This window comes from Xenopus laevis, chromosome 7L (genome assembly GCF_017654675.1).
Source record: "Xenopus laevis strain J_2021 chromosome 7L, Xenopus_laevis_v10.1, whole genome shotgun sequence".
Taxonomy (NCBI): Eukaryota; Metazoa; Chordata; class Amphibia; order Anura; family Pipidae; genus Xenopus; species Xenopus laevis.
In genome coordinates this window covers 94,761,286-94,780,688 of record NC_054383.1, presented here as the reverse complement: position 1 = coordinate 94,780,688, position 19,403 = coordinate 94,761,286, and the positions used below count along the sequence as shown (strand labels likewise).

At 36.9% G+C, this 19,403-nt stretch overlaps 1 protein-coding gene across 2 annotated transcripts in view; it reads left to right on the top strand.

Moving 5' to 3' along the window:
• The window catches only part of ski.L (SKI proto-oncogene L homeolog), a 70,227-nt gene extending 51,325 nt beyond the window's left edge, over positions 1-18,902 (top strand). The window contains exons 2-7 of one of the 2 annotated variants that reach the window (XM_018224412.2): positions 6,701-6,820; positions 7,896-8,011; positions 8,153-8,424; positions 9,448-9,749; positions 10,580-10,810; positions 11,596-18,902. In XM_018224412.2, coding sequence (XP_018079901.1) covers positions 6,701-6,820; positions 7,896-8,011; positions 8,153-8,424; positions 9,448-9,749; positions 10,580-10,810; positions 11,596-11,784 — 1,230 coding nt within the window. In that variant the 3' untranslated portion in view covers positions 11,785-18,902. 2 annotated transcript variants of the gene reach the window in all.
• The last annotated feature ends 501 nt before the right edge of the window (positions 18,903-19,403 follow it).

Here is a 19,403-nt window from a genome sequence, read left to right as displayed (position 1 = left end):
TATGTGGAGGAGTGTGTGTATGGATGCTGGGTTTTCATTTGGAGGGGTTGAACTTGATGGACTTTGTCTTTTTTCAACCCAATTTAACTATGTAAATGTATTATAAACGCAATAATAACAAGCAACAACACTCCTGGTGATTCTGAAGCTGTTTTCCTCTTTAGTTGTACAATTCACCCAAAGTAGCCATAGATTTGCTGCCCAGTAATGGTTGAATTCACCAGTCAGGGCAAGAGCACAGAAGAATGAATATCCATTATAATTTGCATACACCTACAGGATGCTTTTTACTTTTACATTGTGACCTACATATATTATGAAATAGATGGCAAAATCTGATTCATAGCTTTTCTGCTTAATACAAGAGAAAATAGTAGAACGTTTCCTTGAGAAAGGGTTAAGAATGCATTGTAAAAAAAAAAAAAATTTTGGTTAAATCCTGAGACTTTACAGGCGCCTGCGAGACTGCCATTTCAATCTCCCGCGAGCCTTGGCTTGCTGTATATGTTGTTAAAGAGCTGCACACTGTGTGTCTAAGCACATGCAGTATGCACCTAAATGCTTTCAGCAGCCCTGTTAAGACTTGTTCTGTCCCTTCAAGCACAGAGCAAATTCAAATCACACTGCACCAGATAATTGCACAGAGACTAGCAGACTTTTTCTGGCTCCCCCTGGGTGCAGCTTCTTGAACAATGGACACGTGATGTTCCTAATGGCAGCCAAAGAAGCTTTGCAAGTCTATAAGAGTTTAATTGCTTGACTGCTTTGTCCTCAGAGATGCTGGGGAGACTACCAAAGTCTTGACAATCACTTAAAGTAATTAAGTACTTTCGAAAAAAAAAAAAAAAATTCCCTGCACTGTTTTAGGACTGGTTGCTGGCGGTAAATCTGCCTAATGGAACTGCAAAATGGAGGCGAAGAATTGTTTTTTTCTTTTTAATACACTTAATATGAATTGTTGTTGCCTCAAACTTTTTACTTGTAGATCACAAATGTTTTATTTTCTTAATAAGTTTATTGCATCTAGGCAATATATATTTTGAGGGGGTTAATCTATTTTCATCCCTCATTATTTCTTTTCCAGGGTGCCCAGATAATCTTACCTAAGCAGTAATTATGTCCATTCGTAATTTGTCTCTACACAGAATTAGCAGCACACTTCAAGAATTCAATCTACTTAGCTCTGTATAGGTTTTCCAGCTACTTCGCATCAGTTACTTACAAGCAGCCCTTACAGTTAGGTACAAAAAGTATCACTATACCTAGACACAAATGGGTTGAAGCATCTTGTAGGTACATGTAAGAGATATCTGTAAGGGTTATTAGGAAGCTGTAAGAGATACTTTGTAAAGAAGACTGGCTACCTGCAACACTTGCATACCTTGGAGTGAGGATAGAGATGCATCAACAATTACGAGCTAAAATTATTTATAAAACTGCTGTAAATCTCTAACTGCACAATGCACTTATAGGTTATTAAATCTTCTGTCAATTCTCAGTTTACGTAGAGGAGGCTTAATTCTCACTTGGTAACATGGTATATCACTATACCATATCAGTCTAGTCTCAGACTGCCATGGAACATGTTTACAGTCTCTGCATATTAGTGCAACAAGGCTAGGCATTCTGAATAGTTAATATAAAAAGCATTTACCTTTTGTGTGCAATTTCTTAATGCTTCCAGGAATGAGCAAAATCCTAATGCAGGCCAGGCTAGTATCTCTTAATCCCAGATCAATACAATTTTATGTCCATTAGTACTACATGCAGGTAAGATATAAGCTTCTCGGCAATTCAGTCTACAAAGGGACATTTTGCTTTGTGCACGGTGACATTGATGGCCAATTGCCATCTCTGCTGGGATCCATAGCACTATTGTAAATGTTTCAAAACATATCTCATCTTTAAAGAACAAGGTATTAACAGATTCATACATGTATTAAAGCGACCATTAAACATCCATTTCCAATTATGTTTATTATTTCTTGCTGATCTAAACAAGGGTTCTCCTCTACCTGTGAGATGGATATTGCTTTGTAAAGCCATGCGTTCAATTTGGTCAATTTATTAACTGGTAGTATCGTGTGTTGGCATTTATTGATCAGATATATTTTTAGGCTGGTGAGAGCAAAGGAACAGAGTTATGCAGATAGAAGTGTCTCTTTGATAATATATTTAACTGGCCATTTATAGAAAGTTACTATAGATCTTATCCAGCATCATCTATTTACTCTTTATAATGGAACCATTGAAAGAGATGAACTTCTATGCTCTCTGCTCATAGGTAGAACAAACAGCAGCTTTCCCATCAACAGAGAGGTCAAGTCCTTAACAAAGGATTTTAGGGCTAAAGATTTGATTAGCCCAATATCATCTACATACTGTACTTGGTAAAGATCCACTCATTTGGCAACCTCCCAAACAAGCGTCTCTTAGGGTTAGGGCACACCTGGAGATTCAGGGAGATTTAGTCGCCTAGCGACTAATCGCCTCTACTTTGGGGAGACTAATCTCACCTTCCTCACGAGTAAACTCTTGGCAACTTCAGAAATCGAAGCACCGCAAATGCATAGGTGCCGGGGGGTTTTCATTGAAGCCAGAGGAAGACACGGGCAAGCAATTATTGGAGATTAGTCGCCCCAAAGAAGAGGTGATAAGATGCCGGGCGACTAAATCTCCCTGATTCTCCAGGTGTGCCCCAACCCTTATAATGTATGGCCAGCATTAGTCAGTTATATCCTCCTAAATGTTTTGATGGAACTGCATTTACATATATTCTATTGTCTGTCTATAAACAAACAGGAGCTACTCAGAGATAACCTTGTCGGATCATCCCAGGAGTGTGGCTGCTCCTTTATGGTGCAGTAGCTTACACAGATATACCCTTCATTGTTATCTGCAAGCGTACCAGGAGGGGAAGGCTATCTTTATCTGCACTCTTCACTTCATGAGAACGTCTCTCATAGATGTGAGCATGCTTATGCTAAAAACACAGAGTACATGGTGAAAGGAAGTCTTTTTCCTTTGCCTACTAAAAAAAAAACAAAAAAAAACTTTGTTGCTTATACTTTTAGTCTATTTGAGCCATTTAGGCAAAAAATGTAACCAGTGCCTGGGCCAAAGGCTCTCTCTGGCAATTCCCCCCCATGTCATCTTGATGGAGGAAATATTGATTCAGCTGAGGTCTGCATGTAAGAGGAAATATGTATATTCCACAAAGCGGTGCACATCAAAGGAAATGTCTGTCTTGCACCCGGGTGTGTGTTTTTAAAGGAAATATCAGTCTTGCACAAAGGTGTACAAGGGAGGGAAAGTCAACAATGTATTGTAACAGTTACCCTTCAATAGGTTACATGCACAGATCTCATTTATGAGATACTACAAAGCCTTCAGCTTTCCAAGGAGAAACGGAGTACATTTTTATTGGCACTGTGAGAATATTTATATATCTGCTATAGAACTGTTACACAGTGACAGCAGTATCAGCACTTTATCTTTGGATACAGTTATTGGAGGGCTTCCGGAGAACAATTTAAGATTGAATGGGTTATTAGCATATTCTTGAGTTTTAGTGTGAGTGTGCGTGTGTGGTTATAATACATATGATGTGTGTGTATATGTGATTATAATACATATGATGTGTGTGTGTGTGGTTATAATACATATGATGTGTGTGTGGTTATAATACATATGATGTGTGTGTGTGTGTGTGGTTATAATACATATGATGTGTGTGTGTGTGTGTGTGGTTATAATACATATGATGTGTGTGTATATGTGATTATAATACATATGATGTGTGTGTGGTTATAATACATATGATGTGTGTGTGTGGTTATAATACATATGATGTGTATGTGTGGTTATAATACATATGATGTGTGTGTGTGTGTGGTTATAATACATATGATGTGTGTGTGTGGTTATAATACATATGACATGTTGATATTGCAGAGAGTAATAATGACCCGTCTATACTATCCATGGATTTCCATGCAACCCAAGAGAATGAAACAAATTATTTTCTCTGTTCCGGAGCGAAAACGGCTGGACATACAGCCTCTGGGATTGTAAAATCTCAGTGATCTTGTTAGGTGCCCTACACTCCCTAGAGGGGGATATGATATGTACTAGTATAGCTTTAGAGAAATGTAATCTGTGTACGATTAAGCACCACTAATAGAGAGAGAATGCCCCCAGCTTTATCTTCTAGGCCCCATTAGGCGCTCAGATCAGTCCAGCTGCTTATTACTCATTTCAGTCTACATCATTTTTGTGAATAGAGGGGTCTGAGATGCAAGGGAAAGGGGAGACTTCAGACCAGGAAAGGCCATTTCAAAAAGGCTATTGTTTTCCCTTGCTGTATCATCCACACTTCAGACACTGAGTGGCTTTGATTACACACGCTGCCTCTCAAAGTTTAGTGGTGAAGTCTGTTTTGTCTAGTACAATGGTATCCAGACACTGCTTCCCTGAAAGCAGCTGCGTGCTATGCTGTGTCCTCTTCTAAGGGCCAGATCATTTGATTGTAAGAAATTGCTCTTTCCCCCCCCCCTGCTCACTTTAATCACAGTGCTGGCTATCCTTTTAACCCTTTTTTTGGCAACAGCTTATTCCATTATGCCTCCTGAAACATTCCAGATTGTTTACAGTTAAATCATAATACTTGATTCTAGACCTTTGAGCCAGCCGACCTAATCCATTTGCTAAGGTAGTTTTTACCGGGGAAAAAACACCTCTGTATTTGACTTCAGGGTTCACTTGTCTTTGCAGAATTTTCATGCAGAGGATCTGACTTCTGTTCATTAGTAGATTTTTTTAATGTTTCGAATTTTTAAGTTTAAAGACATAAATGTATATTCTAGTAAAACTAATGCCTGGCATTGTGGTTTTGCTATCGTTGTGAACCTTTACATTTTTCTCCAGTCACAAGTATTGAAACAGGAAGGCCTCACCCTAAGACTGCTTTAAATGTATCTCTAATTTCTATGGCTTGTGATATCTGCGGAAATAAAGCTGTCAATCAAACTCTGACTTCTTTGCACTAGGACACTAGGATTCGTTTTGGGATTTGACCAAATCTCAGCATTTTTCATTCAGGCGAATCTGAGTGCAAGCTGAAAAAAAAATTTTGTGTGCAAATTAAGATTCGGTTTGGGATTCGGGGCACCCCATAATTGAATTGATCACAACTTTCTAAATCGATTGGTAAATCTTAAAGATGAAGAGAACATTACTTCTATTTCTTCTATGGCTAGTCACCTTTAAGACAAGGGATCAGCAGTAGTTTTCTTGGCAATAGTTTTGCCGATTAATACTTTTTTCCTTACCATAGAAAAGCGTTCTAAATGTTTAATTATAGGCCTTGAATATGTGCCAAATGGTGTGCAGAGTTTCCCAGTTCTAGGTCACTGGTTCATATTTCCTTGGTTATAACTCAAGTTACCATAATCCACATCTTTGGTAGAATCATAGTTGATACTATGAGGAGGCCAGACCAGAAACCATCACTTATGAACCTAATTCACCTGTCCTGCTTGATGTTGAAGTGGAAAATTCTATTAAAGGAGTTTCTACAAGTTAAAACTTGCAATAAAATCTTACCAGTGACAGTGATTTGTTGTTCCATCTTGTCAGTTGGCAAATATCATGGATAAAATGTGTCGTATGTGTGTTTAAGGAAAGAAAACACAAGAAAATTGTGTTTACTTTAGTTCATTTTTATAGCTCTTCAGCCGATCAAAACCCGAGGAAGACCTCTCTTTGCAAATGTTTTCTTAGCAGAATTCCCTATTAGTAGAAGTATGGACTTGTATGCTTTGTCTATTCTTAAGATTTGATGGAATGTCTCTCTATTCAGGGGCGATCCGTGGGCTATTGCTGCCCCTCTTTTCCACGCTAAAAAGTTTACCGTCGGAGCAAGTCAAAAGTGGCTGCACCGCTAGCGCAATGAGCGATCTATCGCTAGCCGAGTCGGAAACCAGAAATTCGGCTCTTAGTTACAGGAGGCAGCTTTTTGCTGCCGCTTGTAACTGGCCACTCACTGCCGCCTGAGGCAAATTTACATTTTCAGCAGTTTGGGTTAAACTGAGGGGAAAGCAATTGTCGCCAGTAAGTTTTTATTTATTTTTTTAAAGCTTTAGCATGATTTGCAGTACATCCATCAAAACACTTGTGGAAAAGTCAAAACAAGATTTGGCATCCTACACAGTATCCAGTGCAGCTGTGGCAGGGTGAAGTCATCTACATAACAACCATTACAAATAAAAAAAACACAGTCTGCCCTGTTCTTTCCTGATGTGCGTCACATAAAATATATTCCTTTTAGGTTCAAGCCAGTCATACATTTGACTTAAGCCTGTTAGTCTGGTGTGTAGTTTTTGATATCCGCTCAAAAGGCATATATGCGAAGATATAGTTTAAAGGATGGATAAGACCATTCCGTTGGGGAGCACTAAAGTATTAAAGCTCATCTCAAGATGTTGATCTGTGTGTTAACATAAAAAAGACCACCCATGCATTTAAAGGCTATTTGTGAACCAATCGTGAATACCGTCCTCTGCCCAATCATTCTGACATTATTGAGATTTTATGTACATCAACATCTGTGTGTGTGCTGAAAGGTGTTTTAGTTTATTGATATAAAAATTGTAAAATGACAGTCTGCAATTCTAATATGATGTTTGTGTTTTCTTTTTAGCTTTCCTCTGAGCCTGTTGCTAAAAAACCCAAGGCTGATGACTCCATCATCCATTCCCCTAGTTCTGTTGAAAAAGACAAGTCATCCAGTTGGCTACGAAACCTGTCCAACACCAACAAGGTACCTCGGTCATACCCCACCTTACAACTGATGTTGACACTTATAGGGAAACTATGAATTCCTTTGACGATTAGACATAACATATATTTTGCAGTGCTATAGTATACCTTCTACGTTCCCTTTTCTTCTCTGCTGAAAGTGTTTTGGCCTATTTAAAAATAAAGTAAGTGGATCTGCAAGGGCTTAGGAACTCTGCAAACCCCACAGTCATGGTCATATCATCACTCTTATGAACCTCATATTGGCAGGCAACAACTGTATTGGGTTTTTCATTTAATCCAACTCATCATTTCCAGTGAAAGTTGCTAGGCAATATGGTCCAACATGACGATCTAAGGAGAGACTGAGGCATGTGCAACAGAATAAGAGACAAGAAGTTGGAAAACCGTTTTTATAAATTAGATGCCTTTCAGTTTTGCATTTCAGTGATTCATACAAGACACTAAATATTACTATTTCTTAATTCTCTTAATTCAGTTAGACTTGGGTTAGATGGGTGGCTCAAGTTTGCTTCCCACGGGAGCAAGCTGAATATCATAGGAAAGGCATCTAAGTTGTACACATGGCCTTAAGGGAAAATAAACTTGGACTTTTGAACTCCCTCGAAAAAGTCTACAAAAAAGTAGTGTGTGTAAACGCATAAGTGTAGCATAGATTGTATATCTATCCTAAATCCTAAAGGATTGTCTGTAGGACACCACTGTTCTGTTGCTATTGATGTGTATGATGTTAAAAATTGATATAAAGAGCCAGCACAAAGACTGTCAAATTGCTGTATTTAATAATGCAAAACTTTAATAATTATATGAGAAGTAAGTTCTCCATTTTCTCTGAAAATGTCCATATTGCTGCAAGCACTGTGGAGGCATTGTTGGAAATATTGACTTTCTGTAACCTAATTTCTCTTTTCAATCACTTTGTTTTGCAATGATTCTCTGTTTGTGCTAAAATATATGTATCTGTCTTTGAAATCCAGCTGGTTATCATGTAATAGTTTCTGCATCACACATGATGGATACAGATTAATTTTTGAGACAGCTTTGACCTAAAGTTTGTTTCTATTTCTCGATGATAGAACACAGGATACGTCCATCCACGTCAGCGTCTGTCTGCTTTCCGGCCCTGGTCCCCCGCCATTTCAGCAAATGACAAAGAGTTGTCTACTCACCTACCAGCTCTGATTAGAGACAGGTAACACCATTGTTTATTCATTTCTACTGTCAGAATTCTGATGATAACAGGTTGTTGAACGTACTGTATGTAACGGCATTCTAGCTTGACAGTGAAAGTTTTTAAAACAGGGTTTTTTGTTTTTATTTTTTTATTTTGCAGCTTTTATAATTACAAGAGCTTTGAAAATCTGGTTGCCCCAAATGTTGCCCTGACACCACCTGTTCAACAAAAAGTGATTACAAGCCCACCATGTGTACCAGCGTTACCCAGAAGCACTCAGTCATCAGGCAGTCCTCCACAGTCCCGGAAACGGAGGCCTACTGCAGAACTGCCCATAGTTCCAGAGGCACCAGCACCACCTGCACCAATCAGGGAAGAAGAGAAGGAGTCAGAAACCGAAATTGAAGTTGAAAGCAGAGAAGAATGTATGTGTGAGTTGACCATTTTTTTCTAGAAGTGCTGGACATTTTTTCTTTCATATCTTCATTTGCCATTTTTACATTTTAAACATAGGGTTGTGGAGATGCAATTGAATATGTTGAGGTTGTTGCTACTGCTTAAGCAGGATAAAAATCTGTCTTACTGTGCATCCATTCCTTTTGTTTTATTTGTTATAACATGATATGCAAGTACAGGATTTGAAATTTGTGCATTCACCTGATTGGGCAGAACCTGATAAGAATCTGAACTGTATATCAATATTTAGTCGGGAATCCATATCTGATTTCTGTGTATCAGCCAGAGGGACTTGCTTCAGTTCCACATGCAATCAACATGCAATAAGTTATATCCAAAGATATATGTCCCAAGGCTTTTCATTAGTTAAAACAAAATATTTATTTTATAGTTGCATTAAAAATACGATACATACTGAGCCCACATGGCCCACCTTACGCATCTCATACCCTCTCTGAGACACCTATGACTAAGTGCCGCAGGGTACGGAACGCGTAAGGTGGGCCATGTGGGGTCAGTATGTATCGTATTTTTAATGCAACTATAAAATAAATATTTTGTTTTAACTAATGAAAAGCCTTGGGACATATATTTTTGAAAGACTCTGAACTGGCCACATTATGTGAAAGTCTGTTTTAATTTATTACCCATGCTATGATCTGGAGAAGGTAGATACAAATGATAGTCTGGAAACAGTCTCAGGGCAAAACCAAACACATTTAGTGAAAAAGTATGAAATTCTTGAGATTTTTTTCCAGTTAGTTGAGCTTATGTTGTTTGTAACTCGTATATGCAAATAACCATTTAGTAGAGCCCTTTTTTATTTAGCCTTTCTGCTTTCGAAACAGAAAGCTTTAGCTATGCCTGGAGCAGGTAAAAACTAATAATTTCAGACCATGGATATATATCTTTGTTCCTAGACTTTTGATTTTGACTTAATCTAGCGCTCTTCAGTAGACCAACAAAATAATTACGTTCTCTCTCTTGTTCCCACATAGTTACCTCTTCCTTGTCTTCGCTATCATCTCCCTCCTTTACATCCTCAAGTTCAGCTAAGGAATTAAGCTCCCCGGGCATGCTAGCACCAACTATGATCAACACATCGTACGAGGTGGCTTCTCACAACGACCAACACAGCAGTGGATTGGAAGCTGAACTGGAGCACATAAGGCAAGCCCTGGAAAGTGGTCTAGATTCCAAGGAAGCCAAAGAAAAATTCCTCCACGAAGTTGTAAAAATGCGAGTGAAACCTGAAGAGAAACTCAATGCTGCTTTACAGGCCAAGAGAAACCTTCAGCAGGTAATTCCACATTCCCAGTGGAAGTGTATACACTTCACTTTAATAATTCTTTACAAGCTTGTATTAGACCTATTTCTGCTTCTCACATTATACAGACTCTACTTAATTAGTTTTGCCCTTGCTTTGGAGAACCCAAAAAGGTAAAATATTCCCTATATATCATGGGAACTTAGTGAGGAACTGAGATTTCTCCAGCTCCAAGATAACTGTACTTTAGACAGGAGACCACTTTGCTCCTTGCCATCGACAAGATGAATCATGGTTGTTTCCTTCCCTGCGTTTGAGTTTCTAATTCTGGTCAAGAGAAAGTCTATGCTGCTGCAGAGCTAACAATGGCTTGGCTGGGATGTTAGATTATTGCAAGGGAAAAGGATTTCCCATGACCTAGTTGCAGGGTGTTGCTTAACAGAAATATGTTGTTGTGCATGCTGGTATCTGAGCGAGAGGGGAAGTGTCACTTCTGGTCCAGTCCTCCATTCCCATATGTCATTCTGTCAATCTATTTAACAACAATACAAATTGGGAACTATGGTAGCTTATTATGCATTTGTATTGGACTGCAAGCATGTTTAGTGTGCGGAATTCCTGTTTGTTGTAACTACTCAAAAGCAATAGAGCAGGTTTAAATGTTGGATGTGTCATTCTGAAAGTTCTCTTCCTCTGTGCTTTTTTTTAATTTATTTTTTTTATGGCAGTTACATATGTATTTTGCAATTGTTTCTGATATTTCATATATATTATCACTGTTGAATTCAAAAGTCTAGTCTCTTGGCACTTCATTAATCACGGATCAGTACTGATTTATATTCCTGATATTTTCCTTGTTGCAGGAGCTGGAGTTCTTGCGAGTTGCTAAAAAAGAGAAGTTAAGAGAGGCGACTGAGGCAAAGCGCAACTTGAGAAAAGAGATTGAGCGTCTGAGAGCAGAGAATGAAAAGAAAATTAAAGAAGCAAATGAATCTCGGTTACGTCTGAAAAGAGAGCTGGAGCAAGCCAGACAGATTCGGGTGTGTGACAAAGGCTGTGAAGCTGGCAGGATACGGGTCAAATACTCTGCACAGGTAATTATTTATTGCTTTCAATGTAAAATTGCATCTTACTGAAATGTTTAATATCTGATTTTTTTTTTTCATTCAGTCCAATGTTGGTTGGGTAAAGTGCTTTAATCTTCCAGTTTTAACAGTCTTTCCGCAGCTGGGCTTGCTCCTGTTAAGTTTGTTTGTAAGTCTTTTGCAGTGCAGAAAAATAAAATCATAAAAATAAATGTAGCATTCTTTGAGAAAGCTTAGAGACGTTGCATTTCTTTGAAAATGCTCAGTCAATAACGGGAAGGGGTGTGGACTCATTCTACTGATGTGAGACATGCCAAACTAGGAGACCAGAAGCAGGAAATGATGTGGACTTCCTCTCCAGCACTCGGCTGATAAGAGGCATCCAGACTAAACATTACTAGAGTAAGAACTGTATTAAGGGTGTTAACCTGCTTACTTCCATCTCTGCAAAATACAAAGCTGCAGCTGGGTCCTGATCAGGAAACTTGGCTTATCAGAATGTTTTTCTAGCCCAGAGTTACCTTGAAATCCCAGCGTTGCCTGTCTCCCTAATGATGATGCTTATTCTAGGTACTCTTTCTTTGTCCACAAGTTTTCCCAAAACCAGTTCACATGCAATTTTGATTAATCTGTCATCTAGCTTGCACACATTTTGTGTCCCTTGTGCAATAGGAGTGCAATGAATGGGGCTTGTGCTGAACATAACATTGTATCTTGTTTTCATTATGAAAAATCTATATTTTGGATCTGGTGAAGCCACATGAAATACTAAATATATTGTCTTTAAATTGCAGATTGAGGAGCTACAGTCTAAGCTTCAGCTTGCAGAAAATGACAGAGAACAGCTACGGACAGATCTAGTACAAGAACGAGAAGCCAGAGAACACTTGGAAATAGTGGTGAAAGATCTCCAGGAACAGCTTTGGTCAAAGACCAGCCATCTTCCCAGCAGCGAACACACAAGGAAAGACATTGAAAACTAATTCAAAACTTTAAGAAAAATAAATACCTTATCTATTCATATACAGAATTCTACGTATATGCACAGGAAGAGGAGGAGAATGCGCGATGTATGCATGAATAGGTGCATGTGTGAGTGTATGGAGCGTGTGCCTTGGGGCACGCTAAAAACAAAAAAACTTTCTTACTAATCAGAGGGAAAATGTTACTCTATACAACAGAAGCACTGAACTATGCCTCTTTTAAATCCACACAGCACAACATCTTACTGTGCCTCAGAGTGTTTATACAGAGTCCTTTTGGCTCTCCAGTGAAACAATTTTTTTTTTCTACAAGTCAACTACAAGAGAACAACCGCATCCAGCAAAGCTAAAGCACGCAAACCTTGGACAGTCCTTTTATACTGTTTGTTGCTTGCTTGGAACACTTTGGGATTTACATTTTCTTATAAGCTATTTAATATAAAAAAGATATATTAAAATGATGAGGACCTTCTAAAGACTGTGTATTGAAAATAGAGGAAAAAAAAAAACTTATCAGACAAGTCCATTTTGTATAATGGACTTGAAAACCTTGATGCACAATTTTATCTGACTTGTTACAAGCTTTGGGGTTTCTTATAGAAACACTCCTTATTCCCCAGACCCCCAGTCTCCATACTTCTCATGTCGACTGTGCAATGTACTTGTAGCAAGCAAGCCATCACTATTATTCCCTGTCATTTATAGACTTTTCTGCAATGATTTACTTTTCCATCAAACAAACAAACAAAAAATATTCTGGAAATATTCAGTGTGCCCATCTTGGTTTTTATTTTATTTTTTTTAAAGGCTTTTTATATAAATATATATATATCTATATATTTTATTTCACAAGGACAAATGTGTGTAACCATATAGGGGATGCTAACAACTTTCCAGGGCTACAGAGAGAGAGAGAAAAGCAAAATGCTCGGCCTCACTGACCAGTGTTTCATCGTCCCATAAAAGTGGAAAATGATCTGCAAAACCCACCATCATAAAGGGAAAAAAAATCTGAATGGATCTTGTAACATAAGCATGGACTGTCTAAGAAAGAATGGAGCTAGTATTTGGAGATATAGAGATATATAGATATAGATATATATATATATATATATATATATATATATATATATATATATATATATATATATATATATATATATAATCTATTGCATTTCTGGTAAATGTTCTTTGTTACAAATATTTTTGCTGAATTCAGTATTTAATCTTTGTTCACCCCTCTGTGTGCTAAGGTGCTCACCAATGCTTGTCAGCTTGGCACAGTGTGGAACACCAGAAAGGGCAGAACAAACACTTGGGGGCTGTAGATATTGGAAATATAAATTGCTATAATTTTGAGAATGAGGCCTCACCACTTATGAAAACAAATTCCGTGTAACATTTCTGTACTCTTTTTGTAATGTACTTATGTATTCAACTTTTAAAACTGCACTTTTTTTGCGCTGACCTTTTCAGTCATGCATATGGAGTCAGAGCTATTATTTAATATAAAATATACCAATAAAGCACAATAAAATATGCAATAATACCTTCCAATGCCTCCCCATCAACCCATTTGACTCTCTTAACTGATATGTGATGAACTAACCAGTTCAAGCCATTATATCCTGTAGGGCACCAGCATGTGCACCTTGGGACATCATCCTAAACATGGTTGACAAATGCATATAGAACAGTTCACACTTTTAATTTTGTCATATATCTCTAAACTGCGGACAAATGTGGTGCCCTATCCTCAAATTATAGTTATTTAGCAACTAAAATGAACACACTACTCTTTATTCAATCCACTCACATTCAGTAACTGACCGATGATAAAGTTGGCTGGACAACGCTGTTGATGATGGCATTTCCAACGCTACAAAGGGTGTTAGCGAAAGGTAGTAGCTTTGTATATGAATATGCCTTGGGAATGAGTTGTAAGTGACTTGATTTTTATTGGATCAAATCATGGGAGGGGAAAAAAGGTTAACAAGTTGGCATTTATATAGACAGGTTAAAATTCAACCCCTGTGGGTAAACATTTCTAGTGGTTGAAATTTTGAAAGGCTTTGTTTGTGTTAGTTGTTTTTCCTCTTTATCATTGATGTCTCCTTTGTAATAAAAAAAAAAACAACAGTCTATAAACAAGTGTAAAAAAAAAATAATTGAAATCCCTTGTAAACATTTAATAGCCAATGCCAGAATTTACCTTAAATAATGCAAGGCACCAGTTGAAGAAAAGAAATTGCAGAGTGCATTTGGAGAGAGAACTGTGCGATTGTATATGCACACGTATATACTATGTGTGTTGGTTGGTTGTTTTTTTCCACACTAAGCTCCATACATTAAAGTTTTTGTCACCTAGGACTGCAAAACCTTTGATGGTTGGGGAAAATATGTCCAAATCATACCTTTTAAGTGAAGCATTATTGAAAAAAACAAAACAAGCATGGGTTTTTAACTTTCAGCTTGGTCGATGTAAGTGTTACCACTCTTTGGAGAAGACTTAATTTGTGTTTGTATTATTAAGTGGCTTGGAGAAATATCAGATCCTTGCTCCTTAAGCTGTTGTGAGCCACATTTTAACCTCATCTAGGTGCTGGAAATTGTAGTTTGTGGGCAAAAACCTTGGGTTTCACACCTGGCAGCAGCACCACTGTTTTTCTTACAGCTTTTTACCTTGGAAAGCAGGATTAATCCTGACCATGAAAGCTTTATCTCACCTTTTGAAAACTGATACAAAAACATGGAAGCTTTCCCATGTTTTTCAGAATTCTGTTTTATTCTAGACACCGTTTATTGGTAGAGCCGGCATTGCTTTAATATGTTATGCAAATAAGTAACTGAGACTGTGTTTGGATGAACCGAATCATGGTGACACCCGGCTCATTGTACAAATAGTATCAAAGTCTTTATAACAGAAAAAAATAAAACTTTTTTTTAAATATTGAATTTTATGTAAATGGAGGATGGCACCCCCTAATTGAAGGCTCTTTTTATATTTCTGAGTTTTCAAAGCAGATTACAACCTTTCTTTGATACTTTTGTCTTGGCGTTTGCTAAAAGCCCTTCTATTCATTTGTTCATGTACAATATATATGCGAATGTAAATAATAAACCAGATGAATGAATAATCTTGCCTAGGCTTTCCATTTAGAGGTGCAGTTCCACTTATTCCAATTATAGCTTCTCAACACAGACTTTCTTTTTAAAGAAAAATGTATATTGTTTAATGTTATGAACATTATGGGAAATTCAGAATATTACTAGTTTAGACTGTTGACCATCATTTTAAAGCAAAGAATTATTTAACAGCAAAGTTTGTTATCCTGGATAAATAAGCAGTAACATAATGACATCCTATTTTGCCGTATGTAGGAAGCCCTGGCAAAGAAATGTGTTTAAACTTCCCAGTAAAGTAAAATTCAATCAGTCAAACCTCTTAAATAATGAAAATTTTTTGTAATATCCAGAATGTTGCGAGCTATTCTATTTTCTATTGAGTGAGCAAAATGGCTTCTACCACCTATTCTGTATAAGTTTGTCTCCTGCCAGAGTTCTTTTCCTTAGCTAATGAAGCAATGTACATTAACTGATTACAGTAGATGCCTCCTGCTCTAAAAAGTGTCACTGCACCTTTGAATTTTTCTGATGATTTAGGTTGATGGACTGCACACACAATGCAATTAAGTCAAGCATTTAAGTGTTTCATATTTCGCTGCATGTCTCCCGAGAATCCATCATATTGCTGCTTGTGGGTCTCTCAACAATACACAGTTGTAGAATGTACCAAAAGGCCTCTGTCATCGGTCTCCATGGTTTTGTATTTTTCAGTATCTAGGTGTCTGTGCAACTCTTCTTGTACCCCCAGTTATGGAGACTTTTTCTAAAGCAGCTGAATGATTCCCCTTTTTCGTACAGTGCACTGCAGGCCATGATTATCACTGACTTTTTTTTTTTTTTCATACATGGTTTATCAGTTTTTATTTATTTAAATTTTCTGCATTAATTAAAAAATAGTTAAAAAACTCAAGTGGGCATTAGTGATTTGGATTCTTTTTGTTGTTGCATAAGTCAGTTTGCAGTATACTGTAGCTTCCATCTTTTTTCTTCAGCCTTTTCTTCTAGTGATGGGTGAATGCTGTTTGGTGCATAGTTCACCCTTCTATTGTTTTTATCTTGCAGTGCAAACGTTTCAGAATTTTTTTGTAGAATTTCCAAGCTGGCACCGGGGTTGGGAAATTAATGTCTTCAACTTGATTCTAGACTCTGGGCGTTTAATTGACTCCACACCGTCACTCGTTGCTTGATCAATTTTTACCTTTACGCCAGCATGTTTTATTTCCGGCTCTAGGGAAATGTTGACCCGTTTATTTCATCATTTGAGTGATTGTAATAGGTCATAAAATCACGTATTAATGAAAGACCAAGATCTTGGATGAGTTATATTTTTGCGGCCATGCACGAGAAACGCTTTGTCTTTAAGAAAGCTGCTAAAGCGAATCTGCTTTGATTTTAGAATACAGTTTTTACCTGTTTTCACTATTTCCCATGTGCAGTGCCTTGCTTCCTTGTGGATGGTTGTGCCTTCAGATTAGTCTATAGCATCAGTTATCAGAAGTTTTCTCTCTAATTAATGTCAGGAGCTTTCGGCCTAATAGAAATGCCTCTGCCATTGATCACTTTGATGCTCTAGGCATTAAAATGTTTCTCACTACCGGGCTGCAGTATTCCAAGGTACTGTGCATCCTCTGTTGTTTTGTAATAGGGTAAAAGAGAGCAAAAAAAAAAAAAGCCATAGATACTGCTGCCTTTTGTGAGCAGCTTAAAGCTTGAATTCCTGGAAAAGCTGCCCTTGGATTTGAACCTGAGGCTTTCTTTTTTTTAAGCTGTCAAAAACATCTTTTATGTTGTGCTAGAAATCCTCCTGGATAGATGGTTACTTTCTAAACCATTTTAATACTTTTCCATGCATATTCTTTTAATGTAACTCATTTTAATTTATGGCGTCTGAAGGGCATATTTACAAAGGTGCGGAAAAATTCGTCAATTTAAAAAAATGGTTGGTGTAAAATGATGTATTTCTAAACCTCCGTTGCCCATTGATGAACGCTGTGATATCGATAACAGAAATAATTCGCACCTGAAATTATGCCAACATTTTACACCACTCCAGATGCCAAAAGGACACATTTTTAGGCAGGAAAAAGCACTGCTGTTGTGTAAAATTGTCTACAAAGCATCTGCACCCAATGCCAGATTTATGCAGTATTTCATTGTTTCGGACCATAGACGTTATCAAAAAAACATGCACATTGTTTTGTTTTATACGTTTTATTTTTAGCTCTGAATATTTCCAGTGGAGCACAAAGAACAAGCCTTTCATTCCCACGCTAGTATGGCACAAAGAGTTTGCACCAACAGATACATAGCCTAAGCTACCCGGCTATACTTTATTTAGTCTGTCAGAACAGTCTTAAAGCAGCCGATGTTATTTGGGCGGTAGAATGTTAGTTCTCTTAAACTGCTTTTATATGATGATTCTTCTATTTTCCCCTGTTTTAATACACAAAGGGCTGTCCAAAACATTTGGTTGTGGGATTGATACTTTTAGAATACTATTTAATAATGTATGGAGCTCTTAGGAAGAATAAATGATAACAAAAATACTAACTTAGGTGATACCCCAGGGCCTCTAGTTGGCATAGCTCTACCATTTTTGCACCGGTTTTGTTGTTCCTTTAGTACATGACCAAACTTCAGCAATGCGGATTCGTGACAAAAACCGAATAAGAGAATTACCCACTACCTGGTTTCTGTATATAATGAAAGCCGCTCAAGAGCAAATGTCCTCACGAACATTTTGCCTTTTTTACAGAACTGCAATTAACTGCATTATTGCACCTGTTTTCAGTAGAATGTCAGGCATTTTTATATTTATAAAAAACAATAATCTGGAAAAGAAAGCAGGAAGGTTATGTGAAAGATAGAAGTGCAGACTTGGACATTTGTGCACCATAGACATTGTGCAAGGAAATGCCATCTTGACTAGAGACCTAAAGGTTCTAGCCGAATATAAACCCTTGATCATACAATCGCTTGATGTGAACTTCACAAATTTCTGTCTGTGTTCTAAGCAAAGGGTGGCTTTGTGTGTCACCACTATATGCACCCCTCTCAGATTCTCAAGCCATTCATAAAGAGTTTACCAACTCTTCCTCGTCTTACACTCATTACCTTAATAGATGTGTGTGTATTCACTTTATTAAAACAATGTTAAATGAAAAAAAAGAAAAAGCCCCTCAAAAACAAAAGGAAACTTAAACCAACAGCAATAACATTCATATCTATTCGACAGATAAAATTGTAAACCTATTCTACTTTCACAAACTAGCCAATTGTACAAAGAAATATTTTTTTGTAAATAGATTTTTTTTTTTCCCTCACTGTTGTATTATAAGTGTATATTTTCCTTTTTTTTTTTTTTTTTTTCAAATGCGCTTTATTACTTGCTAATTGTCTGGTTTAATTGGTTGTGTTTTTAACTCAGAAGAATCTGTTAGTGCAGTTTATAAATGTAGGTTTAACTTTTTTTTCCATTACATTTGTCCATATTTTCATTGTAAAGTATTATTTTTTTAAATGCTTTTTTTTTTCATCATTTCTCACATTTTAGAGGGAGTTTTTTTTTTTTCTACCAGAAAGATACAGCTTACTTTTTTTCAGTTGAAAAGACATCTTTGTTATAGCCAATATCATTTCAACACATTTTATCTTGTTTTTATCCTATGCTGCTGCTAATGACAATATTAAAACTTACTCTACTATTCTAGAACTATTTTTATGTAATTAATGTATGCTTCTCCTGTTTATAATTGCCTGATTAAAACAAAAAAAAATAAGAAAAAGCTTAGCATATTTATCTATTTCGCTGTGTACCCCCCCTGGTCCTTTTATACCTCTTTTTCCAGATCCTATGCCCTCACACAGATAATATTGTAAAATAAAGGACTTTATGAGATTATGTATGAAAATAGCTATGCTTATATACCACAGTGACTGAATGTACAGTGTATAGACGCATTACCTAAAATAAAAATTGTCCATAAAAAAAATCTGCTTTCCTTGTACTTTTTCCATCTTGAACATGAACAAATATCACCTTCAGCTTATTGATGACATGGTAAATATATAGTTAGTTAGGATCAAGTACAAGGTACTGTTTCATTATTAAATAGAAAAATGAATTTGAATTATTTGATTAATTTGGACTCTAAGAGATGGCCTTCTCATAATTCTGAGCTTTCTAGATAACAATTTTCCAGATAACAGATCCCTTAGCTGTGCCGTATTAAAAGACGTGAAACAGAGCAAGAAATGTGGAGGATCCAAAAACATAATCTTAAATCTCTTAATGCAGACTTGAAAAGCATAGTTTAGTTTAGCTAAACATTCTACAAATCGGTTTTTATATTTAAAACCCATTTATATAGTTTTTTTTCTGGGCAAATTAAACATGCCTGGGAGATTTTTGTAGTGCTGTACATAAATTTGATTATCTGTAGATATTCTTCAGAAGTGGATTGTCCTTCCCCCTATTACTCACCAATTTCTGA